At 38.1% G+C, this 25,496-nt stretch overlaps 1 protein-coding gene across 1 annotated transcript; it reads right to left on the reverse strand.

The window, feature by feature from the left end:
* Nucleotides 1-490: 490 nt before the first annotated feature.
* On the reverse strand, nt 491-3,443 carry LOC143560681 (ALA-interacting subunit 3-like). Its single transcript, XM_077048931.1, has 7 exons — nt 3,337-3,443; nt 3,187-3,245; nt 3,031-3,105; nt 2,842-2,955; nt 1,834-2,205; nt 1,277-1,566; nt 491-738 (listed from the first exon to the last, which is right to left on the reverse strand). Exons 1-7 carry the CDS (start codon nt 3,407-3,409, stop codon nt 684-686), a joined length of 1,038 nt encoding a protein of 345 aa, XP_076905046.1. The 5' UTR covers nt 3,410-3,443; the 3' UTR covers nt 491-683.
* Between the last annotated feature and the right edge of the window lie 22,053 nt (nt 3,444-25,496).

Here is a 25,496-nt window from a genome sequence, read left to right on the forward strand (position 1 = left end):
CAGAAAAAATGAATTAATGAAGTTTAGTTTTGTTGATCACATTTTTGTGATATCCTCTAAGGGTTAACCTTGTATCAGAATGAGTGATATCCTGATTCTATCTAAATAGAGGGAAGGTACCTGATGGTATTGGTGCTACCTCCTTACATTCTGATGCTGCTTGTTTATTTCTTCAGCAAATCAAACAACAAACCATTTGAATGCCATGCCATGCCATCAACCAAAACTAGTAATTCCTTATTCCAAGTATGGTTAAAATAACTAAATTCAAATTTGTTGAAATTACTTCTAGAATGGCCTATTTTATCCAACAAACCATTTGAATCACTAGATAGCAACCTTAACTTTAAACACACTTATTTGACTAGTAAATATTCAAATATCCGCTTTGGACAGATAAAGTTGTTATAATAAGCAAATCACAAAGAACCCCTAAAATTAAACGAGTACATGAATACATCATAATTTAAAGCTAACGCCTAAAACAAAATTTACAAGCAGAAATCACCAAATAAATAAGAATTTCACGTTACAATAAGGCAGTTGCAACCTACTAGTTCCTAACACAACATTAAAGTTAAAGAAATCAATACTTCCGTGAAAAAAAAAACATTAAAAAATATCACGTTAAATACTTACAAACCAAACGTGCATCCTTTTAACACGTTTTTTAATTAAATCGATCAGTGACCGCCTGGACTACGGTTCCAAGACAAATATGATGGATCTCCAAGTTGCCTGAATCAAATAATAAGAACAAATTAGTAACCTCCAAACACCAAATTATATAGCATCCCACCATACATTATAACCTCGATAATTTAATCTCACAAAATGCATAATTTTATGCAGCCCTGAATTGTTACTTATGTTAATATGTTGTAACAATACATGTTCTTTCCTCTAGCAGACGTTAGATTTAAATGTTAAAGGCAGTCATGTGCAGAGCAAATGAGGTCATTTTGGTCTTTCTATGCCATTTACTCAAAAAATATATTTTACTAAATAAAAAAGCAAGAACTGAAGAACTTAAAAAATAAAATAACTCAAATAGTCCATAGATCTAAAGTCCGTTAGAAGAAAGGATGTAAACTTTTACAACATATTAACATAAAGAACGATTTCTATTATTTCTTCAGTTTAAGAGCGACAAGTGAAATTTGCGATATATCTAAAGTCCTAAACGATGAAAATTGTAACCTGTTCATTAAATAATAATAATGGAGAAACAACAAATTCTATATAAACCAACACAGTAATATAGTATTAGAATTACCTTGGCTTAAACAAATATATAATGGTGAAAGTCATAGCTAGCAGAAAGCACAATCCACCAACAGCAAGATACGCGATGCCAATGAAGTTATTCTTTCCACCAAGCCAGCTGGCAGTTGAGAGCACAAGTTTCTTCTTGCCATTAAAACTGTAGGTGTTGTAGTTATTCTGCATAACCACATTGATTGTATCACCTGCTTGAAGATCCACCTCTATCTTACCATACAACTTCCTAAAAGTTGGAAGAGCTGCGGTCCGCATCCACACAATAAGATCTTCCTGTGCACTTAACTATATATACATCCCAATAAGTTTATATTAATATAAAATCCTTGTAAACATAATGGTTCGAAGCTTAGAATCATGCATACATGAAGCATGATATACATATATGCATTATACTGCATATATGCATATATGTAGTATATCGTGTAGTATGATTTTTTGCATACATGTAGTACAGAGTTTTTTTGGTTTTCTTGCAAAGAACGAGTTTTCTCATGATCATGTCCCTGGTTAGAATCATCAGCGTTCAATATATAGTGCTAAGAAGCTTACTGGTATGGATTCATCGAGATGTGCGCCACCAATAATACTTCCATTTTGGAAGTTTTTAGGGAAGACATTTTTGCCAAACTTATGATCTCTGTCACTTTTCCATGAAATATCTTTCTTTGTTATGGGCAATTGCACATTATTATTAGTTGAGAAGTTAAAAGTATCATTAAACATACTCCACGCCACAAGCCCACACGGCACAATCGTTGTCCCGTTTACGTTATCTTCAGGCTTACACGTACTCGTGTCATTCTCATATTTTTTGTTCCTCAACTGCTGATCACTTCTGCTCTTAACATACCTTCTATGATTCTGATAAAAGTTGTCAAGCTGATAATACACATAAATAGGCTTCTTCATACGTTTTGGCACCTGAAATCCATTTATTATATGTTAAACTACATCAGATTATACGTTATAGCAAACAAGCCGAACCGCTTGTGAGCTACTCTAGATCAGATCGATAAAAAACCCGAAACAAGCTGAGCCCAAGCCTCAAATAAAGCTTGTTTAGCAATCAAACCCGAGCTCGAGCCTTCTAGGGGAAGCTTATTGAGCCTTAAAAAGCGTTGTATATTTTTTTTAATATTCACTCTTGGAATTCTAAGTATTAATATTACACTGCACACAGCTCGAGCCAAGCTTTGGCTCAATAAGTACTGCACACGAGGTTGAGGCGAGCTTGGGCTAGTTTAAAGTTAATCTTAAAATAAATAAAATATTTTAAAATGTATAAAAATAAACTAATAAATAAGAAACAACACAAGCTCAAGCCAACTTGGGCCCGTTTAAGGTTATTCTCAAAATATTTAAAAATGTACATATATAAATTAACAAATAATAAACGAGGTGGGCATGAGCTTGGAAAAAACGACTCCCGAGCCAAGCTCAAGCCTAAAAATAACAGCTCAAAATGAGCAGAGCTCGAGTTCTGTCAAAAAAATCCAAGCTTGGCTAGTTTACACCCATAAGTAAAAGATATCAAGAAAGTGATGAAGAAGGCCTTACAGTTAGGGTTCTGTTACAGGTTTTATCCGCATTCGATTGAATAAACCGAACCTTATCGCTTCTAGATCCCGAGGGTGCACACTCGTCATCATAACGGTTAACAATTTCGACAACCTAAGAATTCAACCAAAATAAACTGTAATCAACAAATTAAGACTAGTAATAAGAATTTCAAAAAGTAAGGCTTACATGGCGTGATGCAAAGAGTGAGACAAGCCCAATCGGAACGAACACAATCGTGACAAGCATAAACGCAGATATCACCTGCCATTAAAACAAATTACTTATTACCCGATACAATAATAATAATAATAATAATAATAATAATAATAATAATAATTATACCCATCGTGGAGTGAGAATTGGTTTACAGGCCGGAAGCTCTTGCTGGGTAAATTTAGAATCTGAAAATAAGGGGAAAGTGAAATGAATTAAAGAGAATTGGTGAATTTGATGATAATTAATAATTATTGATAAAGAAATGAAATGAAATACATTTGGGTCGCTTGGAGTTTCGCCTTGGAGAAGATGGAGCCGGTGGCTCCGTGGGATTTGTTGGATTACTCATGAGCTCACACGACGGTGGATTACGGTGGTTGGACGGACGGGGTGGTTAGGAAGGAGGGTGATTCCTCTGCTCTGACTTTCTAATACTCCACTTTGACCTTCCATCCACAAGGAAAGAATACTTTATATGTTATGTTTCCTTATTGGTTCGGGTTTTGGTTTTGATTTTTTGGTTTGATTAGTTTTGCGACTTTTATCTAAATTCCTTTCTTTTTAAATCGAACCCGAATCATGTAATCTACTTTCGATTTTGGAAAACCCAGTTATGTTAAATTGGAAAATTAAATCACATGCGTATTGTATTGGGCTAAGACATCATTTAAAACATTTAATATATTGCAAAGTCAAAAATGAGTGGAGGAATTTAATATTTAAACTGATAAACACACATCTTGTTAAATTTCAAGTTTCTTGATTTGAAACCGAAACTAAACCACATTAGAATTAGTCTACCATCCTTACAAAATGTTTTCTCCCATAAACCTATTATATGTTAAACAAAAATGAGTTTACCTACATCATGTCTCTTCTGACTCTTTTTGACGCTTCCCAAGTAAAGTACATTAGTTTGACCAACGATCTTTTTACGCAACCGTTTTCTTTTCGGTCGACAATAGCCACCGGCTCCTCAACATAATTCAATATGTCATATACTTTGATATGGTCAAAAGACACATAGGTTGTATCATTTAACTTTTCACGTAGTTCCAACTTGTAGGTTATCTCGCCCACATGCGCCAAAATTTTGAATTATCCGATGAACCTCGGACTTAATTTTTCCCTTTTACGAATTCAATTGACCCCCCCCCCTCCTCTCCATCCAAGGGGATACCTTGAGCATCACTTTGTCACCGACGTTAAATACAATTAGTCTTTCATCGGCATAAGACTTTTGAGGGTTTTGCGTTGCTTTCATATGAGCCTTTATCTCCTCAAACTTTTCTGATGTAGCCTTGATCACTTATAATATTCCCAATTCCATTTAATTCCATTCTTGTCCCAACATACGAGACTCCTGCAGCGTCTGTCATATAATATCTCTAAGGGCGACATCCCAATCCTTGTGTGATAGTTGTTATTATAGGAAAAGTTTGTCAGGGGCAGATGATCCTCCTAACTTTCACAAAAATATATGATACCTGGACATAGTATATTCTCGAGGGTTTGAATAGTCTTCTTTGGATTCCATCAGTTTGAGGATGATACGTCGTGCTGATATCAACATCGTACCCATTGCCTCGTGGAATCATTTCCAGAACCATGAAGTGAATCACAAGTCTCACTCAGACATGAAAGATAATGGTACTCCAAGCCATGCAACAACTTCCTTAAAAAACATCTCAAATAACTCTTTTGAAGTAAAAGTCTCATGTATCGGAAAAAAGTGACTACTTTTGGTCAACGATCCACAATCACCAAGATGGTGTCATAACCCTAGGTGTACGGCGTAGCTTAGTTATGATGTGCTCACACTTCAATTATGGTATTTCCAATGGCTGGATTTTACTGTATGACTTCTAATGTTCAGCCTTGACGTGGAAGTGAGTCAAACACTTGCCCGCATACTGAGTTACTTCATGCTTCATTCCCTGCCACCAATATTCATTTTCAAGTCTTGATACATCTTCATGGTACCCGAATGGATGGAATATCGAAATTTATGTGCTTCGTCCAAAATCTAGATTATGATATCTGCTAATTAGGAATCCACATTCAGCCATATATGGTCTTAACTCCATAAGTGCTTTCTCCTAATTCATTTTGCTAACTACTACTACAATTTCTTTCTTTACGTTCTCAACCTCTAGTGCTTCCATTTGAGCATTCTTAATTTGCCTCATAAAACCTATTGTCACCACCAGTTTGTAAGACTTTACTCTAATAATTCCTTTTGGCTCAATGCGTCAGCGAATACATTAGCTTTTCTCGGATAGTACATGATTTCACAATCATAGTCTTAACTTACTTATAGAGTTTTATTTTATTACATAGCATGAGTGTTTCATATCTTTAATTAATATTGAAATGGCTGGATGAGGAGGTCTTTAGCATGGTGGAGGTTGTACTAGATGTTGGGCCAACTGCCACTCAGCATAAAGTGAAAGATAGAGAACGAGGATGTTCACGTTGACATTGAAATAGGGTTGGTAACATGCCGGGTATTGATAATCCCATACCCATACCCGTTTGTAAAATCGTCTCCCATCCCCGGCCCATTACCCGTCGGGTATATGTCGGGTATCGGGCATACCCGTTAGGGCTTTCAAGTACATTTTTAAATCATAATAATTATTTTATACATTTTATTCATACAACAATTATTACAAATTTAAACATAATGTACTCCATATATAGAAGCGTGTCAATAAATAAATAATATCATTATAATTTTTATATAATTTTTTATATATATGCTTCATAACCTATGAGATACAAATAATTTTTCGGGTATTTGGTTCGGGTAAACGGGTATGTGTATTCGGAAATCAGGCCGATTATCATCTAATCTCTTACATGGCCCATACCCATCGGGTTTCGGGTATACCCGTCCCATTTGTTTCGGGTATACCAAGAAGGTTTCGGGTATACCGTCCCATTTGTTGGATATCAAGAAGCCTAATAAACACATATTTAATAGAGAGTGGGAATGACAAGGTTTGTTATCATGAATAATATGATTGAACAGTGATTTTCACTAAACAAAATAGATTATGAACATAAGGTTTTTTGATACAATGACGAACTGATATATTCCAGACTTGATCGATCCTATTTATACACAACAACCTTGATGTCTAAGTAACTGTAACCCTAATTGACATCGTGACAGAAATACAAACTAACATAAACGACCCTTGTTCTTTTGACTTAACTAATAATACAACAAATACATAATTACATAACAGGCCCTTTTATAATTAATTTCAACACTCCCCCTTAATTATAAAAGTAGGTCTTCTTTCTTTACGCTTAGAGTCTTCCTCTTTTTACCCGGACAACAGCTGGCCCGGTCTTGCCTTTGTTTTCTTCACCATGGATCTTCCATCCTTGTAGCACATCATAAATCCAACCCAAGGCCTCCAAATAGAGTTGATATAATGTCTTGATTTCTGCCTCCATGTCAATATCAAAACCCATATTGACAGTCACTCATTTCCATGTGTTTTTAATGGTAACCTTTATGTATCCTCCTTGTAGTTGTATCAACATAAATAAGTCGAAGAGGTCGGCTTCCTTCCCATTGCTTAAGTAAGGGGGACGGGTCGGTTGAAACGTGATACCAAATAAGCGTTATGATACCAGTTTAAAAAGTCATAGAAGTTTTCTCTAAAATTATCTTTGAATCTCTCTATCAATGAATGGATCTGCAACATGTCTAGGAACTTCATACAATCATCATACGATGATATATTTTGTAGATAAAACACTTCTTCTTCTTCTTCACTATCTTGATATGCCATCAAATCTAGTGCCTCAAAATAATTCTCTAAAATAGCTTCCCTTTGTTTTAAGTTTGTTCCTTCAGTTGAGCCTGACCCATTTGGGCCTGCAAGCATTTCATTACTTACTGTTTCTTCAAGATGCATATCACTGGCCCTTTCTTCATTCAGTTTTTTAATGTGGCATTCACTTCCAACTAAGGTAACCTCATATCCTTGTTCTTTAAGTTAATCCAAACTAAATAAATTTTTATCCATGCTGGGCATATAATAAACATTAGGAATAAATTCCTCTTTCCCATGGATATCAATTTTAACAATGCCACCCCCGTATATGAACATACAAATATGTTCATCCACTATAGTTTCCACCCCAAATGATTTTTTAAAGCTTGTAAAGAATCATTTATTTCCTGTCATATGCTTATTTAAGCATGTGTTTACAAACCAAACTTTGTCCCATGTTTGAACCTCGGTTCCAATAACCATGTATTTGTTAGTTGATGAAAACATGGAACTGTTTGCAATTTTTGTTGGACATTCATATGAAAAGTGGCCAATATCTTTACAAAGATGACACATAATGGAAAACTTATCTTTTGGAAATTATTGTGCGTCTTTAACCTTCTCCTTTTGTTTCTTCATTAATCCCCTGAATTTTCTTCTTGCCCTCTTTGCTTGTTGTTTTGTTAGACTTCTACCATCTTTATACAATAACATATCATCTCCCATGGTTATCCTCTTATTGACTTTCGCAATATCCATGTTAACATCTGAGCCTGCATCGTGATTCTGTGTTGTGACTGTCATGCCATCTGCATGAATTCCATAGCCTTCATCTTTGCCATCTTCAACCATTCATTGGTTGGAACTATGGACTGTCCCTTGTCCATCAATACAAGAATTTTCTCCAAGTATTGTCTGGTCCACTACACCACAAAAGTTTTCTCTTCTGCGAATGAAAGTGGGATTGTTTCTTTGTCCCAGCTTGATGCTTCTTAAATCGTTGATAATTCCCTGTTCGTATTTGGAAATAAGGTTGGGTTTGAACGTGTGTTCATTCTTCTGGCCAGAGTATGTCACTCTGGCTTTCTTCTTGGCAAGACATAAGGATTTCAAAAATACCAATTCTTACCTTCTTCAGATTGTTTCGCATCACCATCTTCTTCCTTTTTCCAATTGAATATGACTACTTCTTGATAAAAGATGAATCTTCAACAGGGCTCTGATACCAATTGTTGGATATCAAGAAGCCTAATAAACACATATTTAATAGAGAGTGGGAATGAAAATGTTTGTTATCATGAATAATATGATTAAATAATGATTTGTAATAAACAAAACAGATTATGAACATAAGGTTTTCTGATACAATGATGAATTTGGATACATTCCAGACTTGATCGATCCTATTTATACACAACAACTTTTACGGTTAAATAACTGTAACCCTAATTGACATCGTTACAGAAATACAAACTAACATAAACGACCCTTGTTCTTATGACTTAACTAATAATACAACAAATACATAATTATATAACATACCCTTTTATAATTAATTTCAACACTCCCCCTTAATTATAAAAGTAGGTCTTCTTTCTTTACGCTTAGAGTCTTCCTCTTTTTACCTGGACAACAGCTGGCCCGGTCTTGCCTTTGTTTTCTTCAACATGGATCTTCCTTCTTTGTAGCACATCATAAATCCAGCCCAAGGTCTCCAAATAGAGTTGATATAATGGCTTGATTTATGCGTCTATGTCAATATCAAAACCCAAGCTGAGAGAGAGCTTAAGTGTGTGTTTTTGATGATGTATGGAATGAATGGATTAATGAGTGATTATGGTTTATATATTATGGGTCATGGGCTTAAGCCCATGGTTTTCCTTATTTCCTTATTAATCCAAATCCATTACCCACACTTATTTAACCCAAAACAAACCCAACTCACAATACTAATATTATTATTTTATTAACCGAAACAGAATACGGGATGTTACAAGTCTTCCTCCCTTAAAGAGGTTTCACACCTGAAACCTAACTATTACTTAAACAATCCTGGGTAAAACTTGCGCATCTCTTCTTCAACTTCCCATGTAGCATCTGATCCTTTGCGATGCTTCCACATTACTTTCACCAAAGGGATGACTTTGTGACGGAGTTGCTTTTCCTTGAGGTCAATGATCTCTACAGACTGTTCAATATAGTTTAGTTGTTCATCAACCTCAATGTCTACTAACGGCATATGTGACGTGTCATCAGCTAGGCACTTTCTCAAGTGAGAAACATGAAAGGTAGAGTGAATTCCTTCCAACTCCTCGGGTAAATCTAGCTTGTAAGCCACTTCACCCACACGATCTATGATCTTAAACGGTCCAATGTACCCCAGACTTAACTTTCCTCTCTTTTTGAAGCGAATGATTCCTTTCCAAGGCGAGACCTTTAGCATCACATTGTCACAAACGTTGAACTCGATTGGTCGTCGCCTCTTATCCGCATACAACTTCTGATGGTCTTGAGCAGCTTTCATTCTTGCCTTGATCTGATTGAACCTTGACGAGGTTTCTTGCACAACTTCTATGCTTCCAATCTCCTTCTGACCAATCTCTCCCCAACATACATGATTTCTACTTTGGCACTCGTCAATTTCAGGTTAACTCCGTTAATCCGAACTCCGTTTTCAAACTTAAGATCACACGAACTATAACGCATATCTCATTACATTTAAACTATGGTTTAGATGACGCATGACAATCACTACACAAGTAGTCTTTCGGAATTTCACCGAAACACACACGAGTCGACTCAAACCGTTGGTGAACGAACAATAAATATAATGAACAAGTATTTGATAACTATGTGTTAATTTATGTGTTACTTGATATTTACGTGTATGAAATTAATTATGAATGGTATTAATTAAGTTGTGCTAGAAATCGAGCTACTAGAAGTGCAAGGGGGTAAAGTGTAACATGTATTATATTTAATTAATATATAAACAAAATATTATTATCACAAAACCCTAACACTCCCTCTCTCCCTCCTCTCACTCGACGGCAGCCTCTCTTCCCCTCCCCTTGGCCGATTTTTGCACACACACATACATACAAGTTGTTTACAAGGTTGTTGAAGGATCCAAGGTGATAACTAGGCAAATAAACTTCATATCTAACCCATTCTATAAGTTAATTTCATGATTAAACCTGCAAATCATAAACCCTAAGTACTAAATGTGTTGTTAATTGATGAATTAGGGTTATATGCATGATTTTGTGTGCAAAGGTTATTAGTTTGTTGAGTTTTGATGAAAACTGATGCTGGACAGATTATTGAATTCGTGTTTGGACGACTATAACTCGATGTTAATTTCATGTTTTGGTGTGATTTTTGATTCTACAATATACTAGGTCGAGTCTAGTTTCTGAAAAGTCCGAGTTTGTAATTTTTGGACGTATAAAAGTTTGTTTTTATTATTTTACAAAACTGTTGTGCATGGCTGATTTGGGAGACCCGCTGTTAGGCTGTTTTGCGACTAAGATATCTCATAAACTACAAGATCAAATGGGTTGGTTCCACTTCTGAAAGAAAATATATTGAGTTAGGAACCTAACCCAATTTGTCTTGCATTAATTGGAGTTGTCATTCAACGGGAATAACAAATAACATTCTGTTGCGCATGATAATGATTGCTGTGTGGTTGCTGTGATGTTTTGATCATTGTGATAAAACCATACATGATAAAAATATAATAAATTTAAGAACCTAACCCACGTGTACTTCTGTGATGATTTTTGGCGATTTATTTGACATGTTAGGTTTTATTAATAAGAGTAATCTTGTTGAGTGAAAATCTGCCTGGATAATTTAGCTGCTGTATTTCTTGAATTGTCATGAAAAGTGCATAACCGATCGATGTTTGCTATGTTTTGACCAAATTGCCCTTGTGGGGGATAATTGCTAGTAATGTACAATGTTAATACTTGACACTTAAGTAGTTTTTCACACATGTAACGTATCACCAACGTGTTTGTCGAGTCGCACTTATTTCACAAACGAAACACGAAACACATCTCATGCATAAGTTGTATGTGCCGAGTCTAGGGACTCACTCGTAGTTTAAATACTTAGAAAATATCGTTTTTGTTTTTAGAACACTAGTGAGGATTTTCTTTGACGCACACCTTTTCTCAGATCTTTTTGGTTATCTTCGCAAACAGTGAGTTTCACGTCCCTTTTTTACTCTTTTTAAACGCTTTTATTTGGGGGAGATAACATACTCCAACGCTGTAGATTTTGTTTAGTTTTTATATATCACTTGTAAGGCTAAGTGGCAAACAAACCAACTAAAGTCCTTCATAACATCGAACCGGTTAATATTTGGATAATAGCGAGTCATTGTTGAGTAGTACTACTGGGTTTGACAAACCCCACCCAACTCTAAACTCGACTGTAGGTCAAGTGGGTGTAATCTTGGCTAACACATTACCATGGTCGTGGTTGACATGGTGGCAAGGAAATTAATAACCAGTCAGCTTCGGTGTCGAACACTTAGTAATACTTGTTGATAGGTTAGCTACCTATTGATGTATAAATTGACTTAACACTATCTGGTAACGCAAACGCAAACGCAAACGTAAATGCAAACTCAAACGCAAACGTAAACGCAAACGCAAACACTTTATTTATATAAACCTATGAACTCACTAACCCTGTGTTGACACTTTTAGTATGTTATTCTCAGGTAGCCGAGGCGGGCGCGCGGTTTACGACATGCATTCGCTAAACACCATTGTTTTAAAAACTGCTTTTAATTTCTGTCTTGACAACTTGTGTTTTTAAGACGTCCTGTGTGGCGCAAATGTTTTGGTTTACGATTTACGCTTCCGCATTTTTACTTAAGACTTGATGTCTTGGTTGTTTGAAAACTTTATTTTTGGTGTTTGATTATAACTAATGATTCTGATCCTGTTAGTTCACACCCTCTGACGGTAAAACTCCGTTAGTGGATTTTGAGGGTGTGACAGATTGGTATCAGAGCCATTGGTTATAGCGAACTAGAATTGCATGCATACTAGACTATAACCGCAACGACCCATTAGTTATAATTATACGCACTGCATATATAAATATATATTATATTTAGTCCTTCGTTTTCTTTATCTCTTTACCTCATTCACTCATACGTGCGTATACACGACTTATCCTGTAAGGATGTCGACGTCATCATCATCATCATCATCCGGCCCGGTGTCTCACACCCCTGGTAAGGAACCGCAGCTACCCGACTCATCACCACCTCGAGTAGTCCCGACACTAGCAGCCCCTGCACCGAGGAGACACTACCCATCTGGAGACATGTACGACGATAACGGTTACTAGAGTTGGTACCCGAGTTTGATCGAGCGGTTTGTTTACCGAGAGAAAGTTCCCCCACTACCTCTCCCGGGCTGTCCTTTGTCATTCAACACATTACCACCCCTAAACCTACCGATGGAGCGCGCTTTCGCAGCTCTCGCCTCCTGTTTGGAGCGTGAAGTTGACATTATGCACTCGACGAGAGTGAATGGATTTATAGGGGATGGAGCAGAGGCTAGGAAGAGAATTTCCTACCTAACCAAAGCCATGAAGGAAGTTCAGGATGCTCATGTTCAGCTAATGAAGCTAGTAATCAAGATACAATCAGAGATGATAGACTGGCAAGACGAAGTTTGGAAAGCAAGGAGCCTTGCAGCAGTAGCTCTAGCTCGTTGCGAGACACTAGAGGCGTGAATTGCCCCTAACGCAGCCGAATCTGAGGAGGATCCTGAACAAATCAAACGTTGGTCGTGGTCGCGGTAACATTAAACTAACCGCAGTAAAACTCCAAACCCTACTGAATGACTATGCGGCGGCGGCTCTAGCTACGCACGTTCAGAATCAAGTCGGAGTCTGTACTTTCAAGAACTACCTGGAATGCAAGCCTAATTCATTTGACGGCACTGTGGGAGCCATAGGTTTCCTGCGTTGGGCCGAGAAGGCAGAATCAGCTTTTGAGATGTGTAACTGGCCACCAGCCAGCAGGGTCAAGTTTGCTGCTAGAACACTACAAGATTCCGCCCTCACCTGGTGGAACTCTAATGTGAAAATTCTTGGGTTAGAATTGGAAAATGCTATGAACTGGGAGGAATTCAAGAACATGATGCGGGAAGAGTATTGTCCTAGAGAGGAAATCGCGAAGTTGGAGTCGGAATTTTGGGCGCTGAAAATGGTGGGTTCCGAGATTGAAGCCTACGCCACCCGTTCCCATGAGCTAGCAGTGATGTGCCCGCGGATGGTTGACCCGCCAAGTAAGAGAATCGAGATGTATAACAATGGTTTGGTACCCCAGATTCAGGGTATGGTGACGTCTTCTAAACCAACCACTATTCAGCAATTCATTATCGCTTCAATCTTAGCCGGGCCCACGGTAATCCCTTCATGATTGATTACGTGACCTAGAAAATGTACCTCACGCAACCAGAATACGCAATTCGAGAACTTAGCATACAGTTTCTCTTCCTTCAGCTTCTCTATTATCTCTCTTAGATGCTCAACGTGATCATGCTCGCTCTTAGAATAAATCAATATATCGTCAGTGAAAACGATGACCGACTTTTATAACATCGGCCGACATACCCTATTCATCATATCAATAAATGCTGTAGGAGCATTTGTTAAACTGAACGACATCACGAGGAACTTGTAGTGTCCATACCGCGTCCGAAATGCTGTTAGGTATGTCTGCCTCTTTCACCTTCAGCTGATGATAGCCTGATCTAAGGTCTATTCGTGAGAACCAACTCGAACCTTGTAGTTGATCAAACAAATTATCAATTCGTGGTAACAGATATCTGTCGTAAGCTTGTTCAACTCGCGATAGTCTATACACATTCTCATGCTTTCATCCTTCTTCTTAACAAACAACACCAGTGCGCCCCACGGGGAAACACTCGGTTTAATAAAACCTTTATCGAGGAGTTCATGTAGTTGGGACATCAATTCTTTCATCTTAGATGGCGCCATACGTAAGGTGCTTTCGCGATAGACTGTGCTCCTAGTATTAAGTCTATCTGGAATTCTATCTCTCGCTCCGGTGGCAACCCCGGAAGGTCCTCAGGGAACCCTTCTGGGTAGTCGCACACAATAGGAACATCTTTCACCTCTTTCATCTCGGTCGTAGCTTTGACAACATACGCCAGGTAGGCACCGCACCCTCGCTTTAACAAACCTTCGGCCTTTATCATCGAAATGACGTTAAGCCCTAAACTTTCTTTATCACCATAAACTGTTACCGTACCACAATCCAAGGATTTTAATCTTATTAATCTACTCTTACACACTATATGAGCCTCAAACCCAGATAGCCAATCCATTCCCAAAACCACATCGAACCCTCCCAAGGTCATGACATACAAGGTAACAAGGAACTCATGTCCCTCTAACTCTATCTTACAGTCCTTAACCATTCTCGTTATTCTAACTGAGGTCTCACTCGTGGTTTCTACTTTAAAAATTTCAAACACACGACAACATTTCATTTTTGCTAGCTTACTAAATGTCGTAGCTACAAAACTTCTATTCGCACCGAATCAAATAGTACTGAAGCAGAAATACTGTTTACTAGAAACGTACCTGTCACAAAATCTGGAATCTACTTGGCTTGTTCCTGAGTTAACATGAAGGCCTAGTCCCAGGTCTTGCTTGATCAGCATATTTCTTCTCACTTCCTCTAGCTTCACTACTAGTGCAAGCCCTTGCTAGGTGACTAATCTGACCGAACCTATAACTTGCGGATCTTGCATTGCAACCCTGAGCAAAATGCCCCATCTTCCCACATTTGTAACAGGCATTTGATCCTAGCTTGCATTCCCCTCCGTGAGACTTTCCACACTTGTGACACGCGTCAGAACCAATACCCCACTTGCACTCACCAGCGTGCATCTTACCACAAGTCTTGCACAACCTCTTCTCCCACATCTTCTGCTTCTTGTCTCTAGGGTTCCACAACTGAGTACCGGGTCGTTTGACTGGAGCGACCCACTTCTTATCTTTCTTCTATTCCACCACTACATCGTCCACTTCCAGGTTCGCGTAAACCATCTCTAAGAGTTCGACAGCAGAGTCAAAGGTAGCAGGTTTACTTGCCCTGACTAAGGTGCGAACGTTTTGTGGAAGTCTTCTGATGTAGCACTTGATTATTTTGGCTTCGGTATTCACCATGTCAGGCACCAACCTAGACAGGCGGTTGAATTCGGTAGTGTACTCGCGGTGTGTCATCTTTCCTGCCTTCAAATTCAGAAACTTCATCTCAGCCCTCTCAACCTCCGCATCAGCACAAAACCGCTTCATAACCATATCCTTCAAATCATCCCATCTCATAGCCTTAATCTCTTCTCGAGTCTTCCTCTGCTCCACGGCTTCTCACAAGTACATAGCTTCGTCTCCGAACGACTGAGTGGCATAACCCACTGCTTGGTCGGGAGGGCACTCACTAATGCGGATAACCTTGTCCATGGTGGTTATCCATTGGAGAGTAGCGATTGCATCCCCTAAACCAGTCAGCTTCGGCAGGTCGCAACCTTTGAATGACTTATAGTTACACCCACCTCGGCCTCTCTTCCTCTCATCAACTTTCACAGATCGAACTTCACTTGAATCACCATCCCCGTCATCAGCTTTCTTACCGTTATCCCCTGCCCTCTCAGCGGTCCTCACATGGCTTCCAGCAGACTTTTCAGGTTGCAGGTTCTTTACTGCAGCAGCTACAACTTGAGCAATGACGGCCTGAACCGCAGGATCCAGTTGATACCCTTCATTGTTGCTTGGATTCTGTCCAGCTGCACTTCCTTCCTCTCTGGTGTTAGTAAATGGCTCTACAGAAGGTCTTCAGACAACACGTGGCCTACCACGACGTCCAGCACGACCTCTTTGTCCCGTAACTTTCCTAGCTCCAGCCATTTGTATTTTATAAGGAAACACACACGTCATCATTCAAGGAACTGTTTAGTACAAGGATAGTAAGGCTAACAGGTAATAATAGTGTCCAGCTGTGATTAGCTGATCACGTTACTTTCCGTGTCCTATGCACTTCCCCTTATGAGTCTATTTGTGCTGGTTCTACTTATAAGCAGTTAGACAATCAAACAGTTCATATAATCACATACTCCTATCCCTAGCAGTTAAGCTAGCTTCCTTAAACTTTCTTACATTACATGTGAAATTAATCACACACTTTACCTTTACTTAGCTTGCTTGAGTGACACATGGCTTTCTTGAACTGGTATCTTCTTTCTTATCTTTCTTAAGTCGCATTCTCTGTTCGAGTCTAAGCATGTAGGATGCTTAATTCTCTCGAACTTTTGCTCTGATACCAACTTGTAAGGCCCCGTTTCCGTGCCCTACATTGACGTTGGATTTACTCATAAACACAGTTCTAAATATTAGAGTTAATTAAAACTTTCGTGGAATAAATAAAACTTCAGACATTCATTACAATCATTTGATACTTGTCTTAAAATAGAACATAAATAGTTTATTTAAAACATCATGTAAAAACTTCTTTGGATGTCAGTCCCTTCAATCATGCCATGTGTCTTTCTCTCAAGCCAACTGCTTCAATCTATTTACCTGCGTGCATACTAAAAGTCAGCTACGCTGAGTGAGTTCTAGTTAATATAGTTAACATACAATACATCCATATACTTACATATATACGCATCCGAAGATACATATAACATACTTAGCTTTTTACCTTTCTTCGTACTTTCATACTTTCATTCATACATACATATATACATACATTTCGTCCTATAACCTTCGTAGATATTATTAGGGTCTGTTCCCTACATTCGCAGATACTATTAGGGCCTGTTCTCTACATTCGCTTATATTATTAGGGTTTGTTCCCTTCATTCGCATATATTATTAGGGTATGTTCCCTACATTCGCATATATTATTAAGGTTTGTTCCATACCTTCACTCTACTATACCTTCATACTAACATTCATACAATTTCGCACATACCCTGCTTCATCGTTCACACATACACAATTATATATATATTCTAATACTTACCTTCCTTGTCGATAAGTGCAATATCCGAAGATCGTTCACGTACCAACAAGCTTTCATTCATATTTACAATATAATATCTATCACATATATCATCCATGCATACACTTACCACTCAAGGTAAGTGTATTAACTAATCACATTTAGTATGCACACAGCCCCGAAAACATAACATGGAAGTGGGGCTAGAAACTCACATGTGTCCTGTTACGTTCACCGTTAATGGTTATTCTTTTCTTTAGCTGTGTGCGACTAACTGTATAACAATTACACGTATCAATTAACTATCACTACCCATATCGCGTTTCTAGTTTAATTATAACCCTCAATGAACGGGGTCCGGGGCAGTGCCCCTAGCAGCGGGGTTCTTGGGGCAGCAGCCCCTAGAGAGGTCCAAGGGGTAGAGCCCCTGGCTGAGGTCGAGCTGGCCGGTCAGTTTAGATAAATTTTATTTCCACTAACTGCCTTAACACAATTTTCATTAGGATTCTTAATTTATTATTTTATTTACTAACTCATAAAGTTCGAGGGCTTCTTTGTAATTAATCCATTTTATTCTAAGTCCAGGGACCTTTATGTAACTCTAACAAACTTAATTCGTTATCCAGTTCATTAACGAAAGAGGCTCCTTCGTTATTTTTTTATTATAACGAATTGACATAGTGAATGGCTGTTCATTCGTTAATTTTCCTTAACGAATGGTCATAACCAATGGCTGCTCATTCGTTATTCTTCCTTGACGAATGGGCATAACGAATGGCTGTTCATTCGTTATTCTTCTTTAACGAATGGGCATAACGAATTGCTGCTCATTCGTTATATTTCCATAACGAATTAGGGTTAGGTTGGAGAATGTCAGAAACATTCTCTGACATCCTTAAACATTCCCCTCATCGCCGGCGCCGCCATCGCTGGAAAAATCGGGATCTCGCTCGTTTTCCACCATTTTTTGTTCCGTTCGATCTGGATCCGAGTTGGGTGGCCCCTAAGCTCGTCTTTCAATCGGTTTATACCCGATTCCACCCGGATCTCGTGACTTTAACGGTTTAGGGTGTCGGCTCTTCGTTTCGCGACTAGATCTAGCAGGTTTGGATCCATATAATATCATAACGTTATTACCTCGGATCGATGCTCGGGCTTTTCTTGGTTATTTCGGATAGAGAGAAAGGAAGATGAGAGAGAGCTTAAGTATGTGTTTTTGATGGTGTATGGAATGAGTTGAAAATGGATGGACTAATGAGTGATTATGGTTTATATATTATGGGTCATGGGCTTAAGCCCATGTTATTTCTTCCTTCCTTATTAATCCAAATCCATTACCCACATTTATTTAACCCAACACAAGCCCAACTCACAATACTAATATTATTATTTTATTAACCAAAACAGGAAACGAGATGTTACACTGAGCATAGTGTGACATGTATAGAATGTGAACAAGATTAACGACAAACTTGAGCATGTTGTTAAAGAGACTATCACCAAACAAACTTCTCTGGTATTGCAATCCACCTTGTCGACACTCTTGCTAGAAGCTCTAAAAACTGCAAGGAAGAAACAAGAAGACGAGGTTCGTAAGGATTTTAATGCAAGGAATAGGGTGTTAGGAAATGGTCACGTTAGTGATGATGAAGGTTAGGATGGTACAAATGGTGTACCAACACAACAATGTAAATTTAAGTCTTTCAAAGGTTGCAGGCCACTATCACACGATGGCATGAAAGATGTCGTAGCAAAATTTTAATCGATTGATGATATGGAGGCTATAATTAAAATCAACGAATATATGGAGGACCATACTATAAAGTTTGCTGCTCATTCCTGTAACAACTCGGGTTTTTTGAACTTGTAATTTATATCCGTTACCCGACCCGCTTTTATGTTCGGGAAATTTTATCGCGTTTATCGAGTAAAGTATTTATTATAATATTATTATTTAATTACTTATTTAATATATATATACAACTTTCTTGTTTTGGAAAAAATGACCCAGACTAAAACTTTCACCCAACTTTGTTTCCACACCATAACTTCATGGACTGGATTGCAAATCTTATAAAACTTATATTATAACCAGGATACAAGACCCAAATCCGTTTACCCATATTGCGACCCATGACCTTATTAATACCCTTGGACCACAATCTTCGTGTTTTGTTTGGAATTAATTTGTGATCTTTAGATATCTTACCATTTCCGGCTTCACCGACGCTACAATTAGGAAACTACGATCTTTTGCTATACGTATGAACATAATATACAGCCGTCTTCACCCGTTTCATGGAAAACCCTACAGCGTACACCATAACTCAATTAATTGTGCGTATAGCACCATCTCCCCGTCGCATATCGAAACCCCATGCTTAATTGGATTATAACAGCTTCTACATATCTATTCGTGGTCTTGTTTTGGGCCGTCGGGTTTGTTTGCAGTGCACCATCAATCATCAACGTGATCGGTAATTGTTTATATGGTTAGATTCGCCTTGATCTCCTCCTCAATAACCCTAACAATAAGTAATCAAACAATAACGAGATTAAACGAATTGAGTTGTTAGGGTTCTTATTTGAATATGCTGCCTAGACTGTCTGCTTAATATTTTTTAGTTCGTGAGTTGTTAACAAACTGATAGCCTAGATCATTTGGCTTGGGCTGATGTGTTTGTTTCTTGAGAACGGCTGCCGGCGCGAGTTCGAATTTCGGCAGCCCGTTTTTGTAGCTATTTTTTTGTTATTAATCCATTTCAACATATTTAATAATTTAAATGATTTTATTAATATTATAAAACCTATAAAAATATATTTTATTTAAACTGACATCTTGGAATATTTGGATCTCGTTAAAATATTTCGATTACGTATATATATGCGCGCGCACACACACACACACACACACACACACACACACACACACATATATATATATATATATATATATATATATATGTGTGTGTGTGTGTGTAGGGGTGAGATCTAGAGAGAACTCCTTTTAAAGAGAGAACTAGAGAACTAGTAAAGACTTATTTTAAACTATTTTTTAAAAAATATTTTTTGATTTTTTTTTCTTCACTCCTAATAAGATGATATTGTTACTAAAAAAAAACCCTTGTCGTGTAGTGCATATGTGCACTAATGCCTATTGCATATATACAATAGTGTTTTATCTATACTATATATAATGCATGAGTGAAGGGCCTCTTAAATTTAAAGAGGTACAATCACTATTGCCTAAAGTATAATCACTATTGCAATCAATTTTGAAAATCTATAGGTAGTATAGTCTTTGCATACTATGATCATGTATCGGTTAATGTTTAACAATTTACTTTCAAGCATACTTACATTTATGGTCCTTCATAAGGGTAAGTTTTGTTAACTTATTATATAGTTACATGATAACCCTCTTATTCTAAACCAACAATCCCACAAAGTTTTAACTACCATAACTCTTTTACATGTTAATATTTTTATAAAAGAATTACACCATAAAAACAAGCATTTTATTCTCTTTAATTTGAGTATGATATTGTTATACTTTTTAAAAATTTAAAAATGCAATTAGGGCCACAACGGGTCTGGTAGGCTTGGATCATGTTTCAGATCGAGTTACCCGTTCACCGACGAATGGTTACACGTCCGACGCAGCATTACATGCATACTATAGTCAGGCTATGTGCGTACTATAGTGAGGTCACCGCTTATGCGTTCGATGTTGTGTTTGAGCGTGTACCTCGTCGCATCGTGCGTGCACCAAGCTAGTATATAATAAAAGAAGAGTTTGGCGTCGCTGGAATATGATTGGTCCGTTTGGCGGCGCCTGACTCACCACTACAACGTCCAAAACAGACAACGTGCGTGAATTACCAACGACTGAATTTTATGGACAATTTTGTTTTAGTTCAAGGACCATAAAGATCGTAACCGAAACCGACCAAATTGATGTCGACTCACCACCGTAACATCGGGAACGCCAACGCTTGAGTTTTACAAACGTCCGGGTTTTATTGACTAAATAAACGCCATTCTAGATATTTTTCTTATATGCTAATTTGACGAACCTTTGGGGGGGTGTTAACGCTTACGTTTTTCCTAAATTGTTGATATTGTATCGTAAAAAACGTAACTAAAACCGACCAAATTTGTGTCGACTCACCACCACAACACCAGGGACCAACAATTCTCGGGTTTACCAACTTTCGGGTTTTAACGACCAAATTAACGTCGTTTTAAATATTTTATTTTTTTTTAACGCTTGTGTCTTAGGATTTAGGGTAACGTGACAAGGTTATAAGCATATCCGACCCGGCGCAATGCACCGGGTAATTTACTAGTTGCATATAATACAACACTTATCGGTGTAGTGCATATGTGCACTAATGCCTATTGCATATATACAATAGTGTTTCATTGCATATAATACAACACAGTTGCATTATATAATACACACTATTGAATATATGCAAATACAACACTAATAAGTGTATGCAATACACACTATCGCATATAGGTAATACAACACTAATACACATATGCACTATATCGATTTTTTTTATTTTTGTATATAATATAACACTATTGCACACATACAATACAAACAATTGCATATATGATAATCAACACTATTGCACATATAAAAATACACACTAGTGCACATATGCATTAAGAAAAAGTCGATGTATTGCATATATGCTTTACAACAAGTTTTTTTTTAAATTGTTTTTTATTTTTATATTTTTTGTGGTGAATAATAACAACATATAAGAAAGATGAAAGAAAAAAAATTTAAATATTTTTTAAAATTAAATTAAAAATACTTTATTATTAGTTCTCTAGTTCTCTCTCTAAGTATGAGTTCTCTCTTGATTCTTTCCCTATATATATATATATATAGAGAGAGAGGGCGGTTATTGTACAATAATCCCTTATCGTACAAACCAGTACGCGACACAATCAAGCGTCCGATCAAATTTTTAAAAACACTCGCCTCTTTCTTCAAAAAAGGTAACATCGTCAATTAGTCTCCCTAAAATCACTAGCAATAATCAACCTATTAATCAACTAATCTCGGAGACGAAGCGTACTTATTCAATCAAATAAAACTATCAATTGTTCCGGCGACGAAGCAACTGAAGCATACTACATTCAATCGTAATGAAGATGGATAAAACAAAGAACCCTAAGTTGTTTGCTTCAACGAAGGAACGAAGATCAAAGCATAAACAAGATAAACCTCAGATTACTAATAAATCAGGTGTTTGTTTATTATTCTTGTAATCGTTTTAGGTTTTAGAGAGGTTTTAACAGTTGTTTTCATGAGCGTTTGACAACAATCAGTAGATGTAATCGTTTTAGGGTTTAATTTTATGTTAAATTGTATTATTTGTTTTTAATTATTGGTTATTACGTTGTCAATTAACCTCTGTTTGTAAGCATTTGAAAAGCGTTTGGGTTGATTTCACCATATGGGTATACCAAGTGTTTGGTAAGCTTGTTTGTGATGACTGAATAATAGGTTCTTTAACTGGTCTTGTGCGTTTGATGAGCGTTTGACAAGCGTTTGGTAAGCTTGTTTGTGATGACTGAATAACATGTTCTTTAACTGGTCTTGTGTGTTTGATAAGCGTTTGATAAGCTTGTTTGTGATAACTGAACAACTGGTTCTGCATATAGTATTAGGCGTTTGATGAGCGTTTTGAAGTTATTTAACATATGAGTTTTATGTGTGATCAGTTAAGCGAAAGGTTAAAACAAAACAAGTTGATGCCGGAGTCAAAAAGCTTAAGACAAAACATGTTGAAGCAAACTCTGATTCGGACTTTGAAGTTCCAATCAACAAATTTTTATTAAATAAGAGGAAAGAGGTGGAAGAGAGTAGTTTAGACTCAGACTTCCAAAAACCAAGAAGAAGGTTGTTAAAGCAAAGAAGCCAGCTGAGAAGGTACAAAGGAAACCTTTTTTTTGAATTTATTGACAGAAAGTTGCGGCTCAGATGTGTACCATTTAAAACTGTCGATGCAGTGAGTGCAATGAGCTCTGACCAAAAAGATTGTTTGAAAGAATGAGATTTGGTTCAATATTAAACCTGAAAATTAAACAAACTCCATCAATGTTAGGGCATTGGTTGCTGATGAACTATGATCACCGGTTTAATGAATTGAACATCGGCAATGGTGTTATTAAAATAACAGCAACAAAAGTTCATGAGGTGTTGGGTATACCAATGGGTAAAATACCTGTTTTAGACAGGAGTAGACCAAGGTTGGGGGATGATGCAACTACAGATTTGTTCAAGAACCAATTCCCGACTCCAAGAATAACTATAAAGCACGTGAGAGAGAAATTGATGGCTGATCAAGGAGTTGTTGACATGTTTAAAATTAATTTCCTTGTATTGTTCAACCAACCGCAATCGATAAACTCTTAGATATTCCAAATATGGATTGGTGCAGCTATGTAATTGAAAACCTAAAGATGACAAAGTGTTGGTGCATAGATGTCAGTAGTTCATATGTCTAAAGTCTGTAATCGAGTCTGTAATATTGTTTATGTAATTGTTTGTAAAAGCGAAGTTGTTGACAAGTTCGCTTAGGCGAACTTGTTAACCAAGCGAAGTTGTTGACAAGTTCGCCTAGGCGAACTTGTTGAACGAGCGAAGTTAAGGACAACTTCGCCTGAGGCGAAGTTGTCGTGTATTTATATTGTTTACGGGTTTACTGTTTGAGGTTAATCAGATAATCGGTTGGTCAGTTAGAGTTTTGGTTGATCGAGTTCAGTTTACGTGTAAGTCTATTGACGTGAGTCTGTAAGCATCTCGGTTTAAGTTATCAATATAACGTGTGGTTGTTCGTATTGTGTGTACGTGTGTTCGTGAGCTAATATTCTACGTCCGTAACGATCTACACAGGGATTCCGCACCTGTGTATATCGGGATATCTCGTGTGATCCGTCCAGGGAACCTACAATTGGTATCAGAGCCTTTAATGTTATAGCTCTTCTTGAACATGGCTGGAACAGCAGGCTTCTTGGTCTTGATAAACCAATGAGCACAGCCTTCCTTCCACCTAGGCTGCTCCTCCCACTCAGTCTCATCCATCTCAACACTCACGTCAGCTTTCTCAACCTCAGGGATCTCGTGTTCAACGTTTTCTTCTACTATCTCCCCCTCTTCTATTCCATCTTCAATCACAATCTGCTCACCGATCTTTTCAATCATATCACTCGGTAGCACATCTTCATCAAACAGCACATCGTCGCTGAACATATCATCATCAAGCTCTTTCAGCGCATCAATAACATCATCTTCAACTAACACCACATCATCACCAGAACCACCAGCCACGTCAGTAGACTCCCCCTCAGCTGTGGAAGTACCAAGAGCTTCAGAAGTTCTTGGAAGCTCACCACCTGCATCTTTCGATGCATTGGGATCATCGTCACGGTCATTTTTCTTCTTCGTTCTGAGCTCGTCGCCCTTACAGCTCATCTCCCCCTGAGATGCCAAGAACTCCTTCAAGGCATCTATGATTTTCCCATGCTCGACCAGGAGGGATGCCTGTAGTTGATTTGCTTCCACTAGGCTTTGAATAGTCTTCGATTGTTCTGCCACGATCCGCTCTAGTGAAGCTATTCTTTCTGAATCTGACATTGGCGAAGGCGAGACTCCAGAAGCAGGCGTAACCGCAGGTGGTACCATACCTGATAACCCTGCAGCAGTAATAACCGTTGACTCTACAAATCGTGCTGCTACCACCGACTGAGTAAGCGTTGGCGGCGGTAGAGACACGATCTCCGGAGTCGACGTCTGGATGGTAGTGGTGGATGGAATGCCAGCCGTTGATGTAGCCACCACGGGAACATCCGCAGCGCTTGTACTCGTCACCTGTATAGAAGAAGGAACAATGGACATACCAGACAGTGCGGCCGGAGCAAATCGTACAGTCCTTAAAGTCTCTCCAGCTCCCATGCCAGCACCTGTCCTTTCCCGTCTTGATCTTCTAATTAGCTTATGTATGTCTTCTTCTTCTTCCGACTCGTCATCATCTTCCGTTCTCTTCCTCTTCCCAATCGTTCTTTCTCGAGACACCATCAACCGTCTCCCCTCATTCATAATCTCGTCCAAATCGGAGTCAGCCATCGACGTAGCTGCTCTAGTCATACTCACACCCGAACCCTGTGCAGCTGAGACTTGCACCTCTTCCACTTGATCCATGTCAAAGTAGCCTTGACCTCCAAAAACAGCGTCAAGGTCTATATCCTCAGCAGTCGATGCAACAGGCACAGCAGGAGCAGGAACAGCTTGAGTTGCTCTTGCCTGTTGCGGTTGAGGATCTCTGAACTCGTCCCCACCAGCAGGAACACACTCTGGGTTAATTAAAAACCCGAATAGTGGAGTATGCCTGGGACGTCGTTCAGGATTGCTCCTCGCACTTGACGTGCGGCATTGAGCAAAGATACGTTTGCTCACCGATTCCACGTATCTGATCGGGCGTCTCTGAGGTAGAGCCGGAGCGACATGGTTCAATATCATCTGTAAAAAGCGTGGGTACATGATGAACCGC

The sequence above is a fragment of the Bidens hawaiensis genome, unplaced genomic scaffold (genome assembly GCF_021521415.1).
Source record: "Bidens hawaiensis isolate Kalapana, Puna unplaced genomic scaffold, B.hawaiensis_p1.1 tig00020424_1, whole genome shotgun sequence".
NCBI lineage: Eukaryota > Viridiplantae > Streptophyta > Magnoliopsida > Asterales > Asteraceae > Bidens > Bidens hawaiensis.

What these genes read in the sequence shown, in the direction of transcription:
- LOC143560681 (XM_077048931.1), bottom strand. Translation starts at nt 3,409, where the DNA reads ATGAGTAATCCAACAAATCCCACGGAGCCACCGGCTCCATCTTCTCCA. An exon ending in CAATTCTCACTCCACGATGG is followed by an intron (nt 3,106 to 3,186) that starts GTATAATTATTA and finishes TTTTAATGGCAG; the next exon opens with GTGATATCTGCGTTTATGCT. An exon ending in CACTCTTTGCATCACGCCAT is followed by an intron (nt 2,956 to 3,030) that starts GTAAGCCTTACT and finishes TTGAATTCTTAG; the next exon opens with GTTGTCGAAATTGTTAACCG.